At 41.8% G+C, this 18,207-nt stretch overlaps 2 protein-coding genes across 11 annotated transcripts; both read left to right on the forward strand.

The window, feature by feature from the left end:
- Positions 1-1,131: 1,131 nt before the first annotated feature.
- LOC119552706 (G-protein coupled receptor Mth-like) lies at positions 1,132-5,373 on the forward strand. The gene is made up of 8 exons (XM_037862456.1): positions 1,132-1,204; positions 2,193-2,737; positions 3,678-3,834; positions 3,899-4,330; positions 4,395-4,566; positions 4,621-4,815; positions 4,883-4,959; positions 5,252-5,373. The coding sequence occupies exons 2-8, from the start codon at positions 2,213-2,215 to the stop codon at positions 5,323-5,325; spliced, it is 1,632 nt and encodes a 543-aa protein (XP_037718384.1). The 5' UTR covers positions 1,132-1,204; positions 2,193-2,212; the 3' UTR covers positions 5,326-5,373.
- Positions 5,374-7,406: 2,033 nt separating this feature from the next.
- Positions 7,407-17,803, forward strand: LOC119552704 (G-protein coupled receptor Mth2). Of its 10 annotated transcripts, none has more exons than XM_037862452.1 (7): positions 7,434-7,523; positions 8,974-9,165; positions 9,289-9,435; positions 13,930-14,693; positions 14,771-15,383; positions 15,458-15,652; positions 15,778-15,949. In XM_037862452.1, the coding sequence occupies exons 4-7, from the start codon at positions 13,940-13,942 to the stop codon at positions 15,947-15,949; spliced, it is 1,734 nt and encodes a 577-aa protein (XP_037718380.1). In that variant the 5' UTR covers positions 7,434-7,523; positions 8,974-9,165; positions 9,289-9,435; positions 13,930-13,939. The 10 variants fall into 10 exon arrangements, with proteins under 10 accessions (XP_037718383.1, XP_037718382.1, XP_037718380.1 ...); XM_037862450.1 differs by having other exon boundaries at positions 7,438-7,523; positions 8,600-9,165; XM_037862454.1 differs by lacking the exon at positions 8,974-9,165 and having other exon boundaries at positions 7,423-7,523.
- Positions 17,804-18,207: the final 404 nt, after the last annotated feature.

Here is an 18,207-nt window from a genome sequence, read left to right on the forward strand (position 1 = left end):
AAAAAGTAGTAGTATGGCTGTGAGTTTGTAATTGTTGGGTATTTTCGGTATCTCTTAATGTATTAGTATTTAAAGTATCTACATTTCTAAGAACCATTTTCTTGGTCTTGGTTAACGTTAATAAGTAACAGAATGATTGCTACCAAGTTTAAAAAAAAAATTAAACAAAATAAAAAGCTAACAAGGAAGAACGCTATAGTCGAGTACCTCGACTATCAGATACCCGTTACTCAGCTAAATGGACCTAAGGGAAATGGAGACATGCAAGCAGCAAAGCGAGATTGAAATGCGCCACCTATCGGCGGTAGACAGATTTAAGCGATATGGGCGTTTGAGTGGGCGTGGCAAATTTTTTTTTGGGTCAATCGATAGGTATTGACGAGACCAATACAGTTCAGTTCAAATTTTGTATCTAGCATGAAAATTGTGGGCGCCACAGGCTTGGGCGGTTTGTGGGCGTTAGAGTGGGCGTGGCATATCTGCGTTACAAACTTGCGCTGCGCACAAGGCTACGGATTCTAAATATGAGATCCCAGTTCTCTATCCTTGATAGTAAAAGGGTTTACTAGATTCGTCGGAAAGTATGTAACACGAAGGAAGCGTTTCCGACCCCATAAAGTATATATATTCTTGATCAGGATCACTAGTCGAGTCGATCTAGTCATGTCCGTCTGTCCGTCCGTCCGGATGAACGCCGAGATCTCGGAAACTATAAGAGCTAGATTTAGATTCCTGAGCTTCATACGCAGCGCAAGTTTGTTTCAGCCATGTGCCACGCCCACACTAACACCCACAAACCGCCCAAAGCTGTGGCTCCTACAGTTTTGATGGTAGAATACAAATTTTAACTGAAATGTATTGTTCTCATCTATACCTATCGATTAACCCAAAAAAAAAGTTTTCTACGCTCACTTTAACGCCCACAAACTTCGAAAAATCGTAAATATGAACGCGGATATCTCGGAAACTATAAAAGAAAGAGAATTGGGATCTTGTTCCTTTTGCAAAGAATTATTTGACAAACTGTATTTTATCGCAAATACTCTCTCGCTGAAGGGTGGGCTCGAGAGAGAATGTACCAATTAAAATTTTGAAAACTTGATAACTCTCCCTGCCAACAGAGTTGTACATAAGAATCAGTTTTGATCGTTCTCTCGTCATTTCATATACATATAGTTGTGAGACTTATTTCTAAGCAACTTAAGTAAGAAAAATCTTGCAAGCCCAGTCTAACTCCCGCAAACCGTCCAAGCCTCTGGCGCCCACAATTTTCATGCTAGATACAAAATTTTAACTGAAATGTATTGGTCTCGTCAATACTTATCGATTGATCCAAAAAAAAATTTGCCACGCCCACTCTAACGCCCATAACGCTTAAATCTGTCTACCGCCGGTAGGTGACGCATTTCAATCTCGCTTTGCTGCTTGCATATCTCCACTTCCCTTTGGTCCCTTTAGCTGAGTAACGGGTATCTGATAGTCGAGGTACTCGACTATAGCGTTCTTCCTTGTTTTAATCTTATAAATTTGCTGCCGTCGACCAGGTGTACATACGTGGATAAGGGGGCCATCTGCATAGAAACGTTGTCCGTTGAACTTAAATGACAAAAAAATATATTGCATTCAAAAATGGCAAGCGATGTCACCGTCAGTGCTTACATGCTTACATACATATATATGTGCAGTGTGTTTCTATAAATTCGAAGATCGCTGTAAAGAATAGATATATCTATATGTTTATAAACATTTCTGCTTAAATAAGTATGTTTGTAACCGCAAACTACATTACATATTACATATTATATTATTAGGAATTGAATCAGGTAAGTGATTCAATAAACACTAGCACCTTGCACTGAAATATTTGTCGTCTCTTACGCAATGTCGAGCTCACAATGATTTATCGATAACTACGCTTGCTTGCACGATAGGCGCAGTTCGAATTTCGAAAATAGAAATAAAATTATAGGTATCGACGAGACCCTGGATTTGGTCAAAATGACCCTAATTAGAATCAAAAAAGATTTTTCATACAATGTAGTATACTTTTGACACTCACTCAGGATCAAATTGATCCCAAAAATTTGATCCTAGGTGTAGTGTCATTTTCACCCACACTTATCAAATTGACTCTCGAAGACTTTTTTTGGGTGTAGTAATCAAAAACCTTTCAACTTCAACTTTCTTTTCAGATAAATGCAGATTTTTCGAAATGTTGATACTTCGAAATGTGAACATATCTGTATTACTTTATATGTGGGTTTTAGCTGTTTCTTTGATAGTTCTGCCAAAAACAAAGGCAGATATTTACGATTGCGATTTCTTTGACACTGTCGATATTTCGGCAGGCCAAAGGTTACCGAATGGTTCGTATCTATATGACGGGATACTCATTCCCGCCGAGTTGACGGGGAAATATAACTTCAGGATTCTTCCGGACGAATCCAAGGAAACGGTGGAGAGCCACATAAGGGGATGTGTTTGCAAATTGAAACCCTGCATCAGGTTTTGCTGCCCCCACAACCACATCATGAATGGGGGTGTTTGCTCCAAAAAGATGACGGAGGAAGAACTTGAAGAACACGATCCTTACCTGAACGTGACCCTCAAGAACGGATCGGAGGTCACAAGGCACTTTAAGGACGAACTAATCGTGCAGTGGGATCTACCGATGCCCTGTGAGGATATGTTCTACCTAGACAATCGAGATGAAACCCAGCAGTACACATTGTTTGAGGTTTGCTTGCTAGGTAAAGAATGTGGCATGTTTAATAAGTATTTATACCCGTTACTCGTAGAGTAAAAGGGTATACTAGATTCGTCGGAAAGTATGTAACAGGCAGAAGGAAGCGTTTCCGACCCCATAAAGTATATATATTCTTGATCAGGATCACTAGCCGAGTCGATCTAGCCATGTCCGTCTGTCCGTCTGTCCGTCTGTCCGTCTGTCCGTCTGTCCGTCTGTCCGTCTGTCCGTCTGTCTGTCCGGATGAACGCTGAGATCTCGGAAACTATGAGAGCTAGGCTATTGAGATTTGGCGTGCAGATTCCTGAGCTTCTTACGCAGCGCAAGTTTATTTCAGTAGAGTGCCACGCCCACTCTAACGCCCACAAACCGCCCAAAACTGTGGCTCCTACAGTTTTGATGATAGAATAAAAATTTTAACTGAAATGTATTGTTCTCATCAATACCTATCGATTGATAAAAAAAAAAGGTTGCCACGCCCACTTTTACGCCCACAAACCGCCCACAAACTTCAAAAAATCGTAAATATGAACGTGGATATCTCGGAAACTATCAAGGATAGAGAACTGGGATCTCATATTTAGAATCCGTAGCCTTGTGCGCAGCGCAAGTTTGTAACGCAGATATGCCACGCCCACTCTAACGCCCACAAACCGCCCAAGCCTGTGGCGCCCACAATTTTCATGCTAGATACAAAATTTGAACTGAACTGTATTGGTCTCGTCAATACCTATCGATTGACCCAAAAAAAAATTTGCCACGCCCACTCCAACGCCCATATCGCTTAAATCTGTCTACCGCCGATAGGTGGCGCATTTCAATCTCGCTTTGCTGCTTGCATGTCTCCATTTCCCTTAGGTCCATTTAGCTGAGTAACGGGTATCTGATAGTCGAGGTACTCGACTATAGCGTTCTTCCTTGTTTTTTTTAGAATGGGTCTTTCTTCCGCCACTATGACAGCGTGACTCTAAACAAGCGAGAGTACTGCTTTCAGCACTTTGAGTTCGAATCAGATGATAATACCACATACATTCGAATAGCGCCACACAACTGCTTTATAGTGCCATCCAGAACGGCACAGACCGTGGGTAAGTTGCGAGGTATGGGTATACCAGTGTCCTTTCTGACCCTTTATTTTCCCTCTTCCCACAGTGATTATCACATCGCTGGTTTGTATGGTTCTTACGATGTGCGTTTATCTTTACGTTAAAAAGTTACAGAACTTGCACGGCAAGTGCTTCCTGTGCTACATTCTATGTCTCTTCATGGGCTACCTTTTCCTGTTACTAGACATGTGGAAATTGTTGTTCAGCTTCTGCCTTACAGCTGGTTACCTGGGTTACTTTTTCTTGATGGCCGCCTTTTTTTGGCTTTCTGTCATCAGTCTGCACCTGTGGAGTACATTCAGTGGCACCTTACACAGCATCAATCGCTTCCTGCCCGAGCATAGGTTTCTGGCCTACAACACCTACGCCTGGGGCATGGCGCTGATCTTGACCGGAATCACCTTTCTGGCCGATAAGATGGTAGTTAACGAGGACTGGAACCCTCGGATGGGCAGCGAAGGACAGTGTTGGATCAATAGTGGGTTCCGCATTTCGCTTTCTAAATATTTCCGGCTTATGTAGCTTTCCTCTTCCATCCCCAGCCCCAGAATGGTCTGCCATGCTCTACTTCTATGGACCGATGGTATTGCTGATAGCCTTCAACATTGCCATGTTCATCCTAACGGCTATTCGTATAATAAGAGTGAGGAAGGACATACAGAACTTTGCACACAAGCAAGAGAGAAAGCACAAGCTTAACTCGGACAAGCACACGTAATTAAAATGTAATATTTACTTGAATATTTAAGATTCCATCATTCCATTTAGTTACACCTCCTTTTTGCGGCTTTTCATCATCATGGGTATGTCGTGGAGCTTGGAGATAATCTCCTACTTGGTACAATCCAACAAAACTTGGGCCAACGTTTTTCTGGTAGCGGACTACTTCAACTGGTCTCAGGGAATCATCATATTTGTGCTGTTTATTCTAAAGCCAAGCACGCTAAGGCTCTTGAGGGATCGGTAAGTAATTTTCTATTCTGATAGATCCTCGAATAATCAGGTCCATTCATTGTCCCTGCCTGAGCAGCATTTTGGGTGAGAGAGAAGATGCCCTTGACAGCGAAGAAGAGATTTCGCTTGAGAATTCGAAATATGATCAAAATGGTAATCCAAAAGGAACTTTATTTTTGTTAGCTTGGTGTTGGAAATTTTACTAACAAGGCGCTTGATGATCTTGCATGTCGTTTTATTTATGTTTTGAAGCACCATAGGACTGTTTTCACGTCCTCATGTTAAACTTAAAGTAGGTTTCAAGCCAAAAAACGCATGGGAATTAATAGTTAAGAACCTTATTTTGGTTTTCACTTATAACTTGTTGTGCTTACTCTTAGAATGGTGTTTGGTGGTTTTTTTGTGTGCCCTTATTCCTATCAAATAGTAACCAATTTCTTCCTAGGAACAATCCTAAGCCCACATGGAGTGGTGTCAGTAGCAGATCCAGAAGTAGAAATACGACGGGAGGATCAATGAACCACTTCACGAGGACGGCGTCGAACACATAAAACTATGCAAACTGAAAACTGAATTTTTTTAACGTTAACTTTGTCATATCCTGGGTGTTACCTAAACTGTTGAATTGCTGAATTGTTGAAAATTCAGCAAAATCAGCAATTAAGGGAACGACCCTAAAAGTTCCATGTTGAATGATTAATTTTAAGATGATCAAAGAAAAATGCCGAAAATAAGCCAAAATACTAAACTATTAGAACTGCTAACAGGCAGCATCCTATTAGATATCCTCTATATGCGTATTTTATACGAATGCAATTCCTCCATGTTTACAATTGACCGAAGTTACACTCTTACTTTTAGTCGAGAACAGCGACAACTCTGGTTTTCAGCAATAAGACAAAATTTTCAACAGCCCCGAGGCTGTTGAATTGCTGAAATCTCTGACAGTTGATTTTGTATGGAACAGCTGATTAACAGCTGATCAAAATTCATACTATTACAAAATCATATCAACTACACTTTTTGATATAAACCCGTATCACATTAAAAAAAAATACTTGAAAAAATGGTATGATTTTCATATATGAAAATTGATCTATCAAATGTTATTTTAAAACGTCTTCGACAAAATAGTATGGCTGTGAGTTTGTAATTTTTGGGTATTTTCGGTATCTCTTAATGTATTAGTATTTAAAGTATCTACATTTCTAACAACCATTTTCTTGGTCTTGGTTAACGTTAATAAGTAACAGAATGATTGCTACCAAGTTTAAAAAAAAATTAAACAAAATAAAAAGCTAAACAAGGAAGAACGCTATAGTCGAGTACCTCGACTATCAGATACCCGTTACTCAGCTAAAGGGACCAAAGGAAAATGGAGATATGCAAGCAGCAAATGCGCCACCTACCGGCGGTAGACAGATTTAAGCGTTGTGGGCGTTAGAGTGGGCGTGGCAAAGTTTTTTTTAAATCAATCGATAGGTATTGACGAAACCAATACATTTCAGTTTAAATTTTTGATCTACCATGAAAATTGTGGGCGCCACAGACTTGGGCGGTTTGTGGGCGTTGGAGTGGGCGTGGCATATTCGCGTAATAAACTTGCGCTGCGCTCAAGCCTACGGAATCTTAATCTGAAATCTCGTTTCTCTATCTTTGATATTTTCCGAGATATCCGCGTTCATATTTACGATTTTTTGAAGTTTGTGGGCGGTTTGTGGGCGTTAAAGTGGGCGTGGCAAACTTTTTTTAGGTCAGTCGGTAGGTATTGATGAGAACAATACATTTCAGTTAAAATTTTTGTTCTAGCATCAAAACTGTAGGAGCCACAGTTTTGGGCGGTTTGTGGGCGTTAGAGTGGGCGTGGCACTCTTTTGAAACAAACTTGCGCTGCGCAGGAATCTCAGGAATCTGCATGCCTAATCCCAGTATTGTAACTCTTATAGTTTCCAAGATCTCAGCGTTCATACGGACAGACGGACAGACGGACAGACGGACAGACGGACAGACGGACAGACGGACAGACGGACAGACGGACAGACGGACAGACGGACAGACGGACATGGCTAGATCGACTCGGCTAGTGATCCTGATCAAGAATATATATACTTTATGGGGTCGGAAACGCTTCCTTCTGCCTGTTACATACTTTCCGACGAATCTAGTATACCCTTTTACTCTACGAGTAACGGGTATAAAAATTCAATATTTTTGAATAAAGGCGCCATGTGTTCTTCCTCTTCCAAGAAATGTTAAGATGTAACGTTTTCTAACAGAAAGTTAATATTTTTCTAACATTTCTGTTAGATTTGGATACATCTTAACAGTGCTGTTAGATTTTGATACATCTTAACATTTCAGTGGCACCGCTGAGAAATTTTAAAATATGGTTTGTGTCCAAATATAGCTTTATTTTTTACTTAACATCTACCATTTTTTGAAACCAAATGTGATGTAGAGTCAATTTAGCTTAAACTGGTGGAAAATACCGCTGGCACTCAGAAGCTTTTCATAGAACTGGCGCAGCTTTTCGCCGTGCAAACGATGATGGAGGAAAGCCAGCCAAACTGGAGACTCGCAGACGAGTGGTTTCAGTCGCAGCGAATTCGGCCGATGAAGAAGTTTACTTGCGGGTCAATCGGGAAGCTTATCGTTCGGAATATATATCTCAATTAGACCTGACTGGTCGCGCTTATCTAGCCGCTAACTCTGGCCCAGTAAGCACATCTCTGAATATAATTATCAAAACAAATTTGTCGAGCGCCATAATAAAAATGAAACTGACACTAAGAAATATTAACAAATAAGAGATCCTGCGGAAATTGGAGATCACTCTGTGAAATGTTCCTCGTTCAAGGCCCCGGTTTTTTGGAACCCGCCCCTCCGCCGAGTTGCGAAACCAGAGGAGCCATAGCCATGCTGGATGGCTTTAACGTACATATAATGCGACTTTAATGTCTCGCCTCGGCCCACAACAAAAAGTTGCGTTGTCTCTTCATGAGTATCGCCAATTGTTTCGCACTGATTTTTTTTTTGTTGGTGAACCTATATGTTTGTGAACATGTCTTCAATGCCAAAACCAGTTTTGTCTTTTTTCTCAAGTTCGCCAAATGACGGCAAGCAACTTTAGGGAATACCTATTCCTATCCTCTCCCGGAATCATTCGACACGTTCCTGTCTCTTTACGATTATTAAATGGGATTTTTAATTGAATATTTGTATGTTATTGAGGGGTGTAATGCTCGATTATATTGCTTGCTTCGATCCATGGATGGTACGAACTATACTGGCTGGCTGGTCAAATACAGCTGATTCTGAACACGTCGAGCTGTGTTTGTGGGGCCCCAACTCTACGTGCCAATGTTTGGGTTCCCATTGTGGAGACGTGGGATTTGGCTTCCTTTTAATGGTTCCATCTGCCGTTGCATTTACTTATATAATCCAAAAAATTGTGTTGTTTTAGTTCCATTGCTTTCCCTTTAATTTCTCAAGGTCGTTCTTCATCAGCAGATGAGAATAAGTCAGACCCCAGCAGAGATCAACTAGAGCTTATGATTATCACCCGCACTAAGAATACAGTTCTGTTCTATCACTTGATCAAAACAAAAGAGAAATCTCGTGGGACTGTTATATAGAGAGAGAGAGAACTTTTTGGGCTCGAAGAGCTGCTCTGGCGCCATGATAATTAATTGATAAACTAAAATATTTGAGTCATCACCCGTGTTTCCCCTGGGGCCACTACTCCACTCAAGAAGTCCATTCATCGTCCGATAATTGTTTTGTTTGCCCACAGACACAATCGAGCCACTGTTGCCACTCGATCAAATTTCGTATTGTTCGGCGCTTTGTTTTGCCTGCCTTTCAATTAGCGAAACCGTCGGCGAGATACCACTCGGGTTATTGGATCTGGTATAGGTCTGTTGTGTAGCTCCTTGGGCATTTCGCTGCAGCTCCTCAGTTCGCCTCAAGACGTCGCTGGCTGTGGGTGCTGCTCGTTCGGAACTCGGAAAACTCCATTGAACAACCAGCCAGCTCTATCATTACATCGGAATTACGAATGTCAATGTTAATTAATTCGTTAGCTAGCGTGTGATTTTGCCGGTATCTAAAAACCCGAACGATCGTAACCGGTTCGCGTGTGTTCGAGTATTAACACCCACTTCCCAGGGAATTCCCCATAGCCAGTGCGTTGAAAGTATTGGGACAGAGACGCGATGTATATACTCATTATGGATATGAGGATCTCTTGATTTCTTGAGAAACGTTTACGCGGTTACCTACCTTGAGCCGCAGTCTCTTCCCAGATCCAATTTGCATAAGTAAACCTGATAAAAACACACACACAACACGTAACGCAAGGTAAATTTAAAACCGAAACCATGTTTCGTTAAGGCTTTTTGCAAGGCGACAAAAAACCCGTAGACCCCAAAAGACTCTCACAGAGGTTCGACCGTTTTTGTTTACCCATCTATACCTGGTCAGTGTTTTCAGTTACTGATACTGCCATTCGCGAAGTTCCCCACTGATCTTCTATAACTATAAAGAGAGCGAACTAAGACAACAACAGGAAGAACTTTGTTTATCAGCAAACAACTTTAAGTTGCTCACATCATTCATCACCTGAACTGGGTAAGTTTCAAGCCATTAACTACTGGGATCAGATATAATATAGTTGCCAGCCCTTAAGCGACTGGTTTAAAAAAATGAATTTACACTTGTTGAGGTGATTAAGAATGCAACTATTAAAAGGTTTTCCTGACAAATGTATCTGACTCAGTTGATAAGTTTCGCACTTGTAGGAAATGTGTGCAAATTAAACCGACGGCCATAAGAAAATAATGGCAATCGAAGTTCCCTGATTAGAAAATCAGAGCTGGAAACGGCTAATTCCATGACAAACACTGCCTGACGGCTGGTTAGTGTTTACACAACTGTTCCCACCCGATGCACTTTTATTGAGTCACTGAGAAAATGGGTTATTATAGCGAAATAGCTGGATGGCCACCCCCTCTTAAAGGCCGCACCTTGGTCTTCCAATCGGATCTGAACTGTTTCTTTCGATTCAGAATTCTATTTTGTTAAATGTTGTTTACACTTTCGCACATTTGGCTGGGAATTGTTGTTGAAACATCTTGGCGATATTGTTTATTGTTTGCTTTGAGTTCTGTTTATTTCGCTATCATTTTTTCAACCTCCTGAGTATTAGATTAAAATATATCATACCTACGCGGAATATTAGATAAACATAAAAGAGCATCCCCTGTGTAGAACACCCAGGTATATAACCTAGCTACATCTGTATTACAAGTTTGAAAATAGGGCAGCGTTTAAAGTTTTGTTCTATTAATATTATCACGCACATTGGAGCTTTGGGTGGGGCCCTTGTCTTTTCCCGCTGTGCATTTATTATTTCCACGATAAGCCAAATGCATGTACCAATTAATTAGTGGAATGATTTTTCAGTTTGTGGTGTGTTTTTACAGCTGGCTTTTCTAACTTCACTTCTCCTTAGTCAACACATTAAGTTCCCTTAAATTAATTTTACAGCAACCTATCACTCCATAAACCAACTAATGTTTATATGCTACATAGAAAATTCTAAAAATATGAAATGAGCAACCACTAGCTGGGAATTCTCTTTGCAAATGAGTTTTAGATAGAGCATGCCATGACTATTTATGGGATCGATTAATTCGTTAATTCGATTTAAATACCATTATCGATTCTTTGCAGCTGCCTTCTGCGTTAAGGGGTCTTAGGTAATCCTAAAGTAGAAACATACAAAATAAAATATTTAAAAAAATATGAAATTATAGAGAATTTTTTAGGTATTTACAATGGTTTGAATGGTTTTGGCTAAAAATTTCATCAAAACTGTAGAGGGCTAAGAGACATCCATGATGACGGAGTCTCGAGTTCGCCGGGAATGGGATCTGTTGACTGTCGGAGCCCTTCTCTTTTTCCCCCGGAAAACGAGGGGTGTCAGTGGAATAATATTTGGCGAACTTGCCGCCCGCCCACTCTAAAGGCAATCAATTGATAGAACCGCCCGCCTTTGTTTACAATCCACAGACAGCACAGAGGCATCAGCATCGGGGGTCTAAAAATACTCCACTTGGAATTTTCTCACGAAATATTCGAACCAGCAAACCCGTCAATGGGTTGGCCATTAAAAATTGTTTTGCCAAGTGTTTGTTTGCAGGGGAAATAAAAAACACTGGACCCTGTAATCGCTGCTTATCTAATGGGGAACCGAGAACCCACCGCAGCTCACCACAGTCCAACTTTGGTGTGGTGACTTGCAATCATGGGCTCTTCGCACGGCGGAGTCTCCTGTCTTTGCCGATTAGTTCCCTTTCTGATACGGACTGAAAACCGCGCTGCCCTCGGCAAGATAATGGGCATATATATAAGAAGTAATTCCAGTGCTTTTGTGGCATACGTGATAAGCACAAACAGTTGTTGAAAAATACCAGCATAAAAAACCCAAAATCGAAGACAGTTTGTATAAAAACTGAGTGCGGATAATAACAATAAACAGATTATAATTTATGTGAGTTGGGTTCACTTGAGTTTAAATTCGTTTCCGCGTATAAACCAACGTACATACACAGTCATTTTCGATATTAACATGTGGATGGTGTTGTAGTTTGCTAAAATAGCGTATACGCCTTGTGACACCCAGCGGCGATAAATCTTCTTTGGGTTCTAAGCCCTATGCTGCGGCTAAGGTAATGCGATATTACTGGCATTTAGCTGGGCTAAGTAGTGCCACTGTGGATGACTCAGTTTCTCTATTACTCACCCACATCCTGACCATGGACAATCCCCAAACTATCATAATCAACCAGATTATAACCGAGTCCAAAACCAAAAACCTAAGGAGTCGCATAACCGGGCATCTGTAAGTAAGTGCCACAATAAAATGGCTCACATATTTAACTGGAACTAGGTATTCGATTCGATAAGTCTCTCGCGGAACACTCTATCTATATATACATTTATAAACAAGAGAGTCATACTCCTTTGTCAGGCATTACTAGGCGTCGCTGTCCAATTGAGTTTATCTTATCGGTTACCGACCACAAATAAGACATTTTATACGAGTCAGCTACAAAAACATATCAACAGTTCCCCTTTCATATTCCGATTCAAATTTGTGCTCATGAAAGAGTAATGCCAAGTTGAGAACATTGGTTCTTAGAGATACCGATAATATCTGCGTTATCATGTGTCAAATGGAGTTATCTTTATCCCCTTTCATATTCCGATTCAAATTTGTGCTCATGAAAGAGTAATGCCAAGTTGAGAACATTGGTTCTTAGAGATACCGATAATATCTGCGTTATCATGTGTCAAATGGAGTTATCTTTATCCCCTTTCATATTCCGATTCAAATTTGTGCTCATGAAAGAGTAATGCCAAGTTGAGAACATTGGTTCTTAGAGATACCGATAATATCTGCGTTATCATGTGTCAAATGGAGTTATCTTTATCCCCTTTCATATTCCGATTCAAATTTGTGCTCATGAAAGAGTAATGCCAAGTTGAGAACATTGGTTCTTTGAGATACCGATAATATCTGCGTTATCATGTGTCAAATGGAGTTATCTTTACTGCTGAAAAATGCTACCTAATATTCGTTTTCTAACTATTATTGTTGGAACCAACCCTAATTTATAAACAATTCCTGTTTTGCATTCCTTCTCGATGAAACCTTTACATCTATCTATTAAGCATTCGTTGAACCACTATCCCATCACAATAACGCCATCAATCAAGCAATATAAGCCCCGATCAAAATATTAAATCGTTCCGTTCTATAAAACTGGGAATTTCTTTGAAATCGAGTCAAGCAATTCAGCATGAATAATTGTGTGGCCACTCAAAATAAAAATACACAAAATGTTTAGAACCCGAAAAAAATATTGAGAAGAAATATTGCTTTTATCAAACCGATGCCAAATGATTTTGGCACACTTGCGGGGGCATGGAAATTATTTCGAGAAACAATGTATTGAAATAAAGAGATCGCTGGCCATAATTCAATTTTATGGGCAATTGTATTCATGATTTTAATGTTCAGCATGTTTTGATTATTTTTCAAACATCCGCAGCACCCTTTCGCACTTTAAATGTGCGAATATGTATGTATATGGTATACGTATGCTAAAATTTTCAAAGTGCATGTGCTATTAATTATGCTAATTTTCTAACGCTAGATAAGACCTTTTACTCGCACTCCCGCCGCCAGTATCCACTTTGCCCATTAGCCACTATATGGAGTTTAATGTGTTTGTCCTTCTCCACCCAATCGCCATCCATAAATTCAGGCTAATTGTGTGGCCCACACGCCTGCCAACGAATGCCACAGGTAACCATGCTCCTCCCCGGCGAAAGCAAACAATCAGCGGATCAATGAATTAGGTGGTCCCCACAGGCTAATGATGCAAGATAAGATAGCACTTATGATATAGCTTTTCGCATTGGTAATGAATTTATGGACGGGCATGTTAGCAGCGCTTCAAAAAGTGGGTAGATCTGGATTGGAGCAGGGTTTTTGGGGAGAATGTCACCGGTATTGACAGACGACGGCAGTTACTATCAATTTAACACGAATCCATAAATGTTTGCTTCGTCTGCACTCCCTGCGTGGCTGACCTTATGATTGATGCCCCACGGAGACCTAGTTCCTTAGTTCCCCCCATGGGACTCGTTGGCTGCTAATTGCTTGTGACGCTATCCAATTTCCCCTCGTTTGGTCCTTCCCAACAACCTGTTGTCCGCGTGGATGATTCACTACTTGTGTCCACTGATGAGTCCTTTAATAGGGCACCACTGCCCAAATTAGTGAACTCGGTTAGCTAAACATTGAATGACTAACTAATCGGCAAATAGGAATTAATTGATTCCCTCCCTTGGCATGAGTTGCTTATTTCTTCAGCATTATGTAATTCATATTATTAGGATATGAATGTTGTCTCATAAAAAGGATTAATACAAAACTTTCAAAACCAAGCACTCAAATATGCCAAACTTAACTTTACAATGTTGTACCAATTTACAAAAGTCATAGTGGTTTACCATTTATATTAATGGCCCTGATAAATTTTCTACTCCCAGAACCTCCACCATGCCTAAGATGATCCAGCAGCGAGGTGGATCCCTCTACTGTGGAGTTACTCTGCTGGGGATCCTATGCTTAGTTGTGTTCCGACTGATTCCCGGAATTCCTTTCGGGGCTTACGTTATGGCCGAAAGAGACCGCTACCACACCATAGATGATCCGAACGTTCCCTGCAATTTCTACGATACGGTCAACTTGACGGGTCATAGGTCGTTCCCGAACGGAAGCTACGACTATTATGGCACGATAGTTCCCGCACACTTGATCGGAACGTACGACTACATCCATAGATCGCTGACGGAACGCATAGAGGTGCCGGAGCACGTCCGAGGATGTGTCTGCAAGTTGAAGGAGTGCCTCAACATCTGCTGCCCGTGGCGCCAGGTCTTCGACACGCAATCGGATGGATGCATAATCGATCACAAGGATAATCGCACTTGGCCGGAACCGCCACTGCTCAATGTGACCTTCCATAACCAAAGCACGCTGCTGGTCAACATGTTTCAGCAGTTTGCTATCCAGAGCTTCCGACCCTGTCCCAAGATGTTCTCCCTGCAGCCGGATATCAACTACTGGGACGACTATCTTATTTTCGAGAACGGTTCCATGCTCCGTATAGACGATAAGCAGGTCATCAGGAAGAATGAGTTCTGCATGGTGCCGGCCTTTGTCAACGAATCTGACCTTTTCTACACCCTTCGTCCGGCCAACTGTGAGATGCAGGACGACCACGGCACGGTGAAGATCATCAATGCCTATGGTAAGAATCTTCTCCGCTGCTGATGCATCGTTTAGCAGCAGCTTCTTAATAATCCGCCGTACCTCTTTCGCCACCAGCCATGATCTTCTCCATACCCTTCATGATGCTGACCATAGCCGTTTACCTGCTGATCCCCGAGCTTCGCAACCAGCATGGCAAGAGCCTGGTCTGCTACTTGGTGGGCCTCACCGTCGGCTACTCCGCGCTGGCCTATGTTCAACTCTACAAAATCGATGCCTCGGGTACTGAATGCCAGATACTGGGCTTTACGGCCTACTTCTTTTTTATGGGCGCCTACCTTTGGCTAAGTGTCATCAGCTTCGACTTGTGGCACAACTTCCGAGGGACGAGAGGCATCAACAGGTTCCAAGAGAACAGGCGTTTCCTGTTCTACTCGCTGTACTCGTGGGGAATTGCCGTCATTTTTCTGGCCTTCACGTATTATGCCCAGATACTGACCGATTGGCCCTCGTATCTCAAGCCCGGAATCGGGGATGGCACTTACTGCTGGCTGGACATGAGCAACTGGTCGGCCATTATCTACTTCTATGGTCCCGTTATGGCGATCGTCGTGGCCAACACGGTCATGTTCATAATGACGGCGATCAAGATCCACGGAGTTCAACGGGAGATGGCCAGGATAATTGCGAGTGAGAACAGCACCAAGAACCTGCGAACCGAGAAGGACAAGTAAGTGCGATCGCTTTAGTGTTTTCCATCCAACTTCCCCTAAGATGGGTCCGTCGTGTTTGGTCCACCCTCAGGTTCGGCTTGTTTCTGCGCCTCTTCCTCATCATGGGCATCACCTGGCTGTCGGAGCTCATCTCGTACTTCGTGGGCAACGACAAGGAGTGGTCGAAGCTCTTCTACATTTCGGATCTGGCCAACGCCATGCAGGGCTTTCTCATCTTTATGCTGTTCGTGATGAAGAAGAAGGTCAAGCATTTGATCACAAACAGGTTAGTGTTTCTCCATTTAGACTTCCAGTTTAGTTTTGTCTCGCCCCTGTGGCGTTTGTCCACTCATCCGACCCGTGTGTCCTGTCTTTGTCCACCATCGAACCTGTAATCCCGACCATTCCCAGAACGATACGGGTGCGCAGTCTGCGGCAGACTGAGAGTGTAACCATGGGGCCCACCTCGATCTCCATGCGACAGCGGTTTATGGACGCCTCCAACCACATCCGCAAGCTGGTGGTGATTCGCAATGCCTTCGCCAATGGCTCCACCAGCGGTATTCACTCACATGAAGTCTGAATTGATCCCGTCGATTGCAGTAAGCAGGCTCTGTTCCGCTCGATGGTCGTGGCCCTGACTAACGTGCTCGTTAATCAAAAATGCTAGCTGTAGTAATCAAGTATCTTGAAAAAAGATCTATTTGTTCTATATTCTATAATAAGTTTACATAAGTTTTGAGATTTCGAGCTGATGAGGGATCCTGACTGTTTGCAGACTCTGATTATATGCCTTTTATGTTGTACTTATCTCGTTGTCAGACCGCTTTCGATATTGCTTAACCGCAAACTCAACACCAACAGAAACAGCCAGCAGACTAACTCAAAACCCAACACTGACAACATACACAGCCCCGAATCTCCAGCCGCCTAGGCTGGGTAACCAAGTCAAGTCTAAGCCACAAGAACCAAAATCCGTCCATTATGCGTCACGTATACGTAGCTACTAAACAGTAATACCATTTCTAAGTGCCCTGATCTAAACACCAACTTATGTTTGCATCTACAATGTGTGTCCATATGTGCATGTGTCTCAACATCAATGTGATCGCCATCGATCGTTGTCCACTGAAGACTGCTGGAGAAAAAGCGCTCTAATGGCTTGAGCTCGACCACCACCTCGACTTCCATCATTTCTGACTCGAATGTGCTGCCGAAAAAGCTGCACCTTAAGGCTGTTGATAGGACCGGTGGGAAAACCACCGATCCAAGTCCAAGGCCAAATGTAGCCATCTAATCAAAGTGGTCACAGGTAAACCAGGAATTAAGAAGTGTACTTAACCTCAGTTGAAAGTAACCAGTAGATAACTAACGCTGAATAACCCCTAACTCCTTGAAACCTAATCATACTGTCTTTCCACTTTTGTGTATTGGTGAAGGTAATCTGTTTTGATCCTATCTGATCGCTTCGTGTGTGTTTGCTTTTCCTCAACTAAAACCCAAAACACTCAATCGAACCAATTCTAATCAGATTTACCGCCATTGTCTATTCCACGCTGCCCACGCAATGGACGTCATAACCACTCAACGAAACCCCAACCGCACAATTTTAGATGCTCGAGTGTGCGCGATGGCAGTAACCAACGTCAGAGTCAGTACTCCACCAAGACCACGTCCAGCAGCGTGGCCAATCTGTCGCTGCACGAGAAGCCCTCGGTGGAGAAGCCGCTGGTGATCAGCTCCAGCGTGGATCCCCAGAGAACCACCATCTTTCGCTGAGCACCGCACATCCAGTTGCCTTGGGCCGAGCATCGAATAGTCTACACACTGGGATGTGTTCCAGAGCAGGGAGGGTTAATATTTCGGCGAACTCTAATACTGCGATCACCGTGTACCTTTCTGTAAATACGGAACATCATATCTATGTTTTTGTCACCATTGAAGGTCGATCCCACCCTGATCTGGAGGACATATACCAGATCGCGCAGCCGCAGTCACTTAAGGATAGTACTTTATGAAAGACACTACTATAAGAGAAAGTCCCTATCCCTATCCCATAAACAAGCACGAACCATCCTTAACAATTTTTCTCTCTCTTCTTTTTAAATGTCACGTGACCACGAACAACCTGATTATTTGTATAAGAATGCTATGCAACGCCATATCTAGTATTTATGCTTATGAAATTATAAAAGTTATTTTCGAAACATCTGATGAGGGATCAAATTTTGTACTTCTCCATTAGTCTAAGACCAAGCACCCAGCATAACATACATTAAATATAGATGTGCCTTGTTGAAATTGAGATTTGTATTGTTTGTTATTTGTATAGCTCTCTTACTCATATACGTACCGTTCTCCATATCTACATTATCTCCACTAATGTAATAAAATACAACAATTATAATTGTATTTCAAGCTTAATAAAGCCAAAGATAAAAGTGAAAGAAGCGTTTTTTTCTCAGCCGATTTGGGTGACATATGTCAACCTTAAATTGTACATTTTAAAACAGGAAATACATTACGTTATTGGATTTTCTTTAAATAAACGGAAGATTATAAGTTGTGGTGACTATATATCTAGAGACATTCAAGTTTTAGACTTTTAAATTACATAAAATATCAAAATGAAATTAGTTGATCTTGCATTACTTTTTTTTACTTTCTGGAATTATACTTGGAGATCGTAAACGATATCTAGCAAGTACACAATCCTCCAGCTAGACTCTCTTTTTTATAGTCTGGGCATAAACCGGTAAGATATCTACACTTTTGAAAAGCAAAGATATGGAAAAGCCGTTAGATCTCTTAGATGTCGGCTTGGGTTTTAAAAAATCCAAA

This window comes from Drosophila subpulchrella, chromosome 3L (assembly GCF_014743375.2).
Source record: "Drosophila subpulchrella strain 33 F10 #4 breed RU33 chromosome 3L, RU_Dsub_v1.1 Primary Assembly, whole genome shotgun sequence".
NCBI classification, from domain to species: Eukaryota; Metazoa; Arthropoda; class Insecta; order Diptera; family Drosophilidae; genus Drosophila; species Drosophila subpulchrella.

Bases quoted from the DNA above. Each gene is read 5' to 3' on its own strand.
- LOC119552706 (XM_037862456.1), top strand. From the start codon at position 2,213: ATGTTGATACTTCGAAATGTGAACATATCTGTATTACTTTATATGTGG. The intron at 3,835-3,898 runs GTAAGTTGCGAG...CTCTTCCCACAG, and splicing joins CAGAACGGCACAGACCGTGG to TGATTATCACATCGCTGGTT. The intron at 4,567-4,620 runs GTAATTAAAATG...CATTCCATTTAG, and splicing joins CTTAACTCGGACAAGCACAC to TTACACCTCCTTTTTGCGGC.
- LOC119552704 (XM_037862445.1), top strand. From the start codon at position 11,625: ATGGACAATCCCCAAACTATCATAATCAACCAGATTATAACCGAGTCC. The intron at 11,711-13,929 runs GTAAGTAAGTGC...TTCTACTCCCAG, and splicing joins AGTCGCATAACCGGGCATCT to AACCTCCACCATGCCTAAGA. The intron at 15,653-15,777 runs GTTAGTGTTTCT...GACCATTCCCAG, and splicing joins AAGCATTTGATCACAAACAG to AACGATACGGGTGCGCAGTC.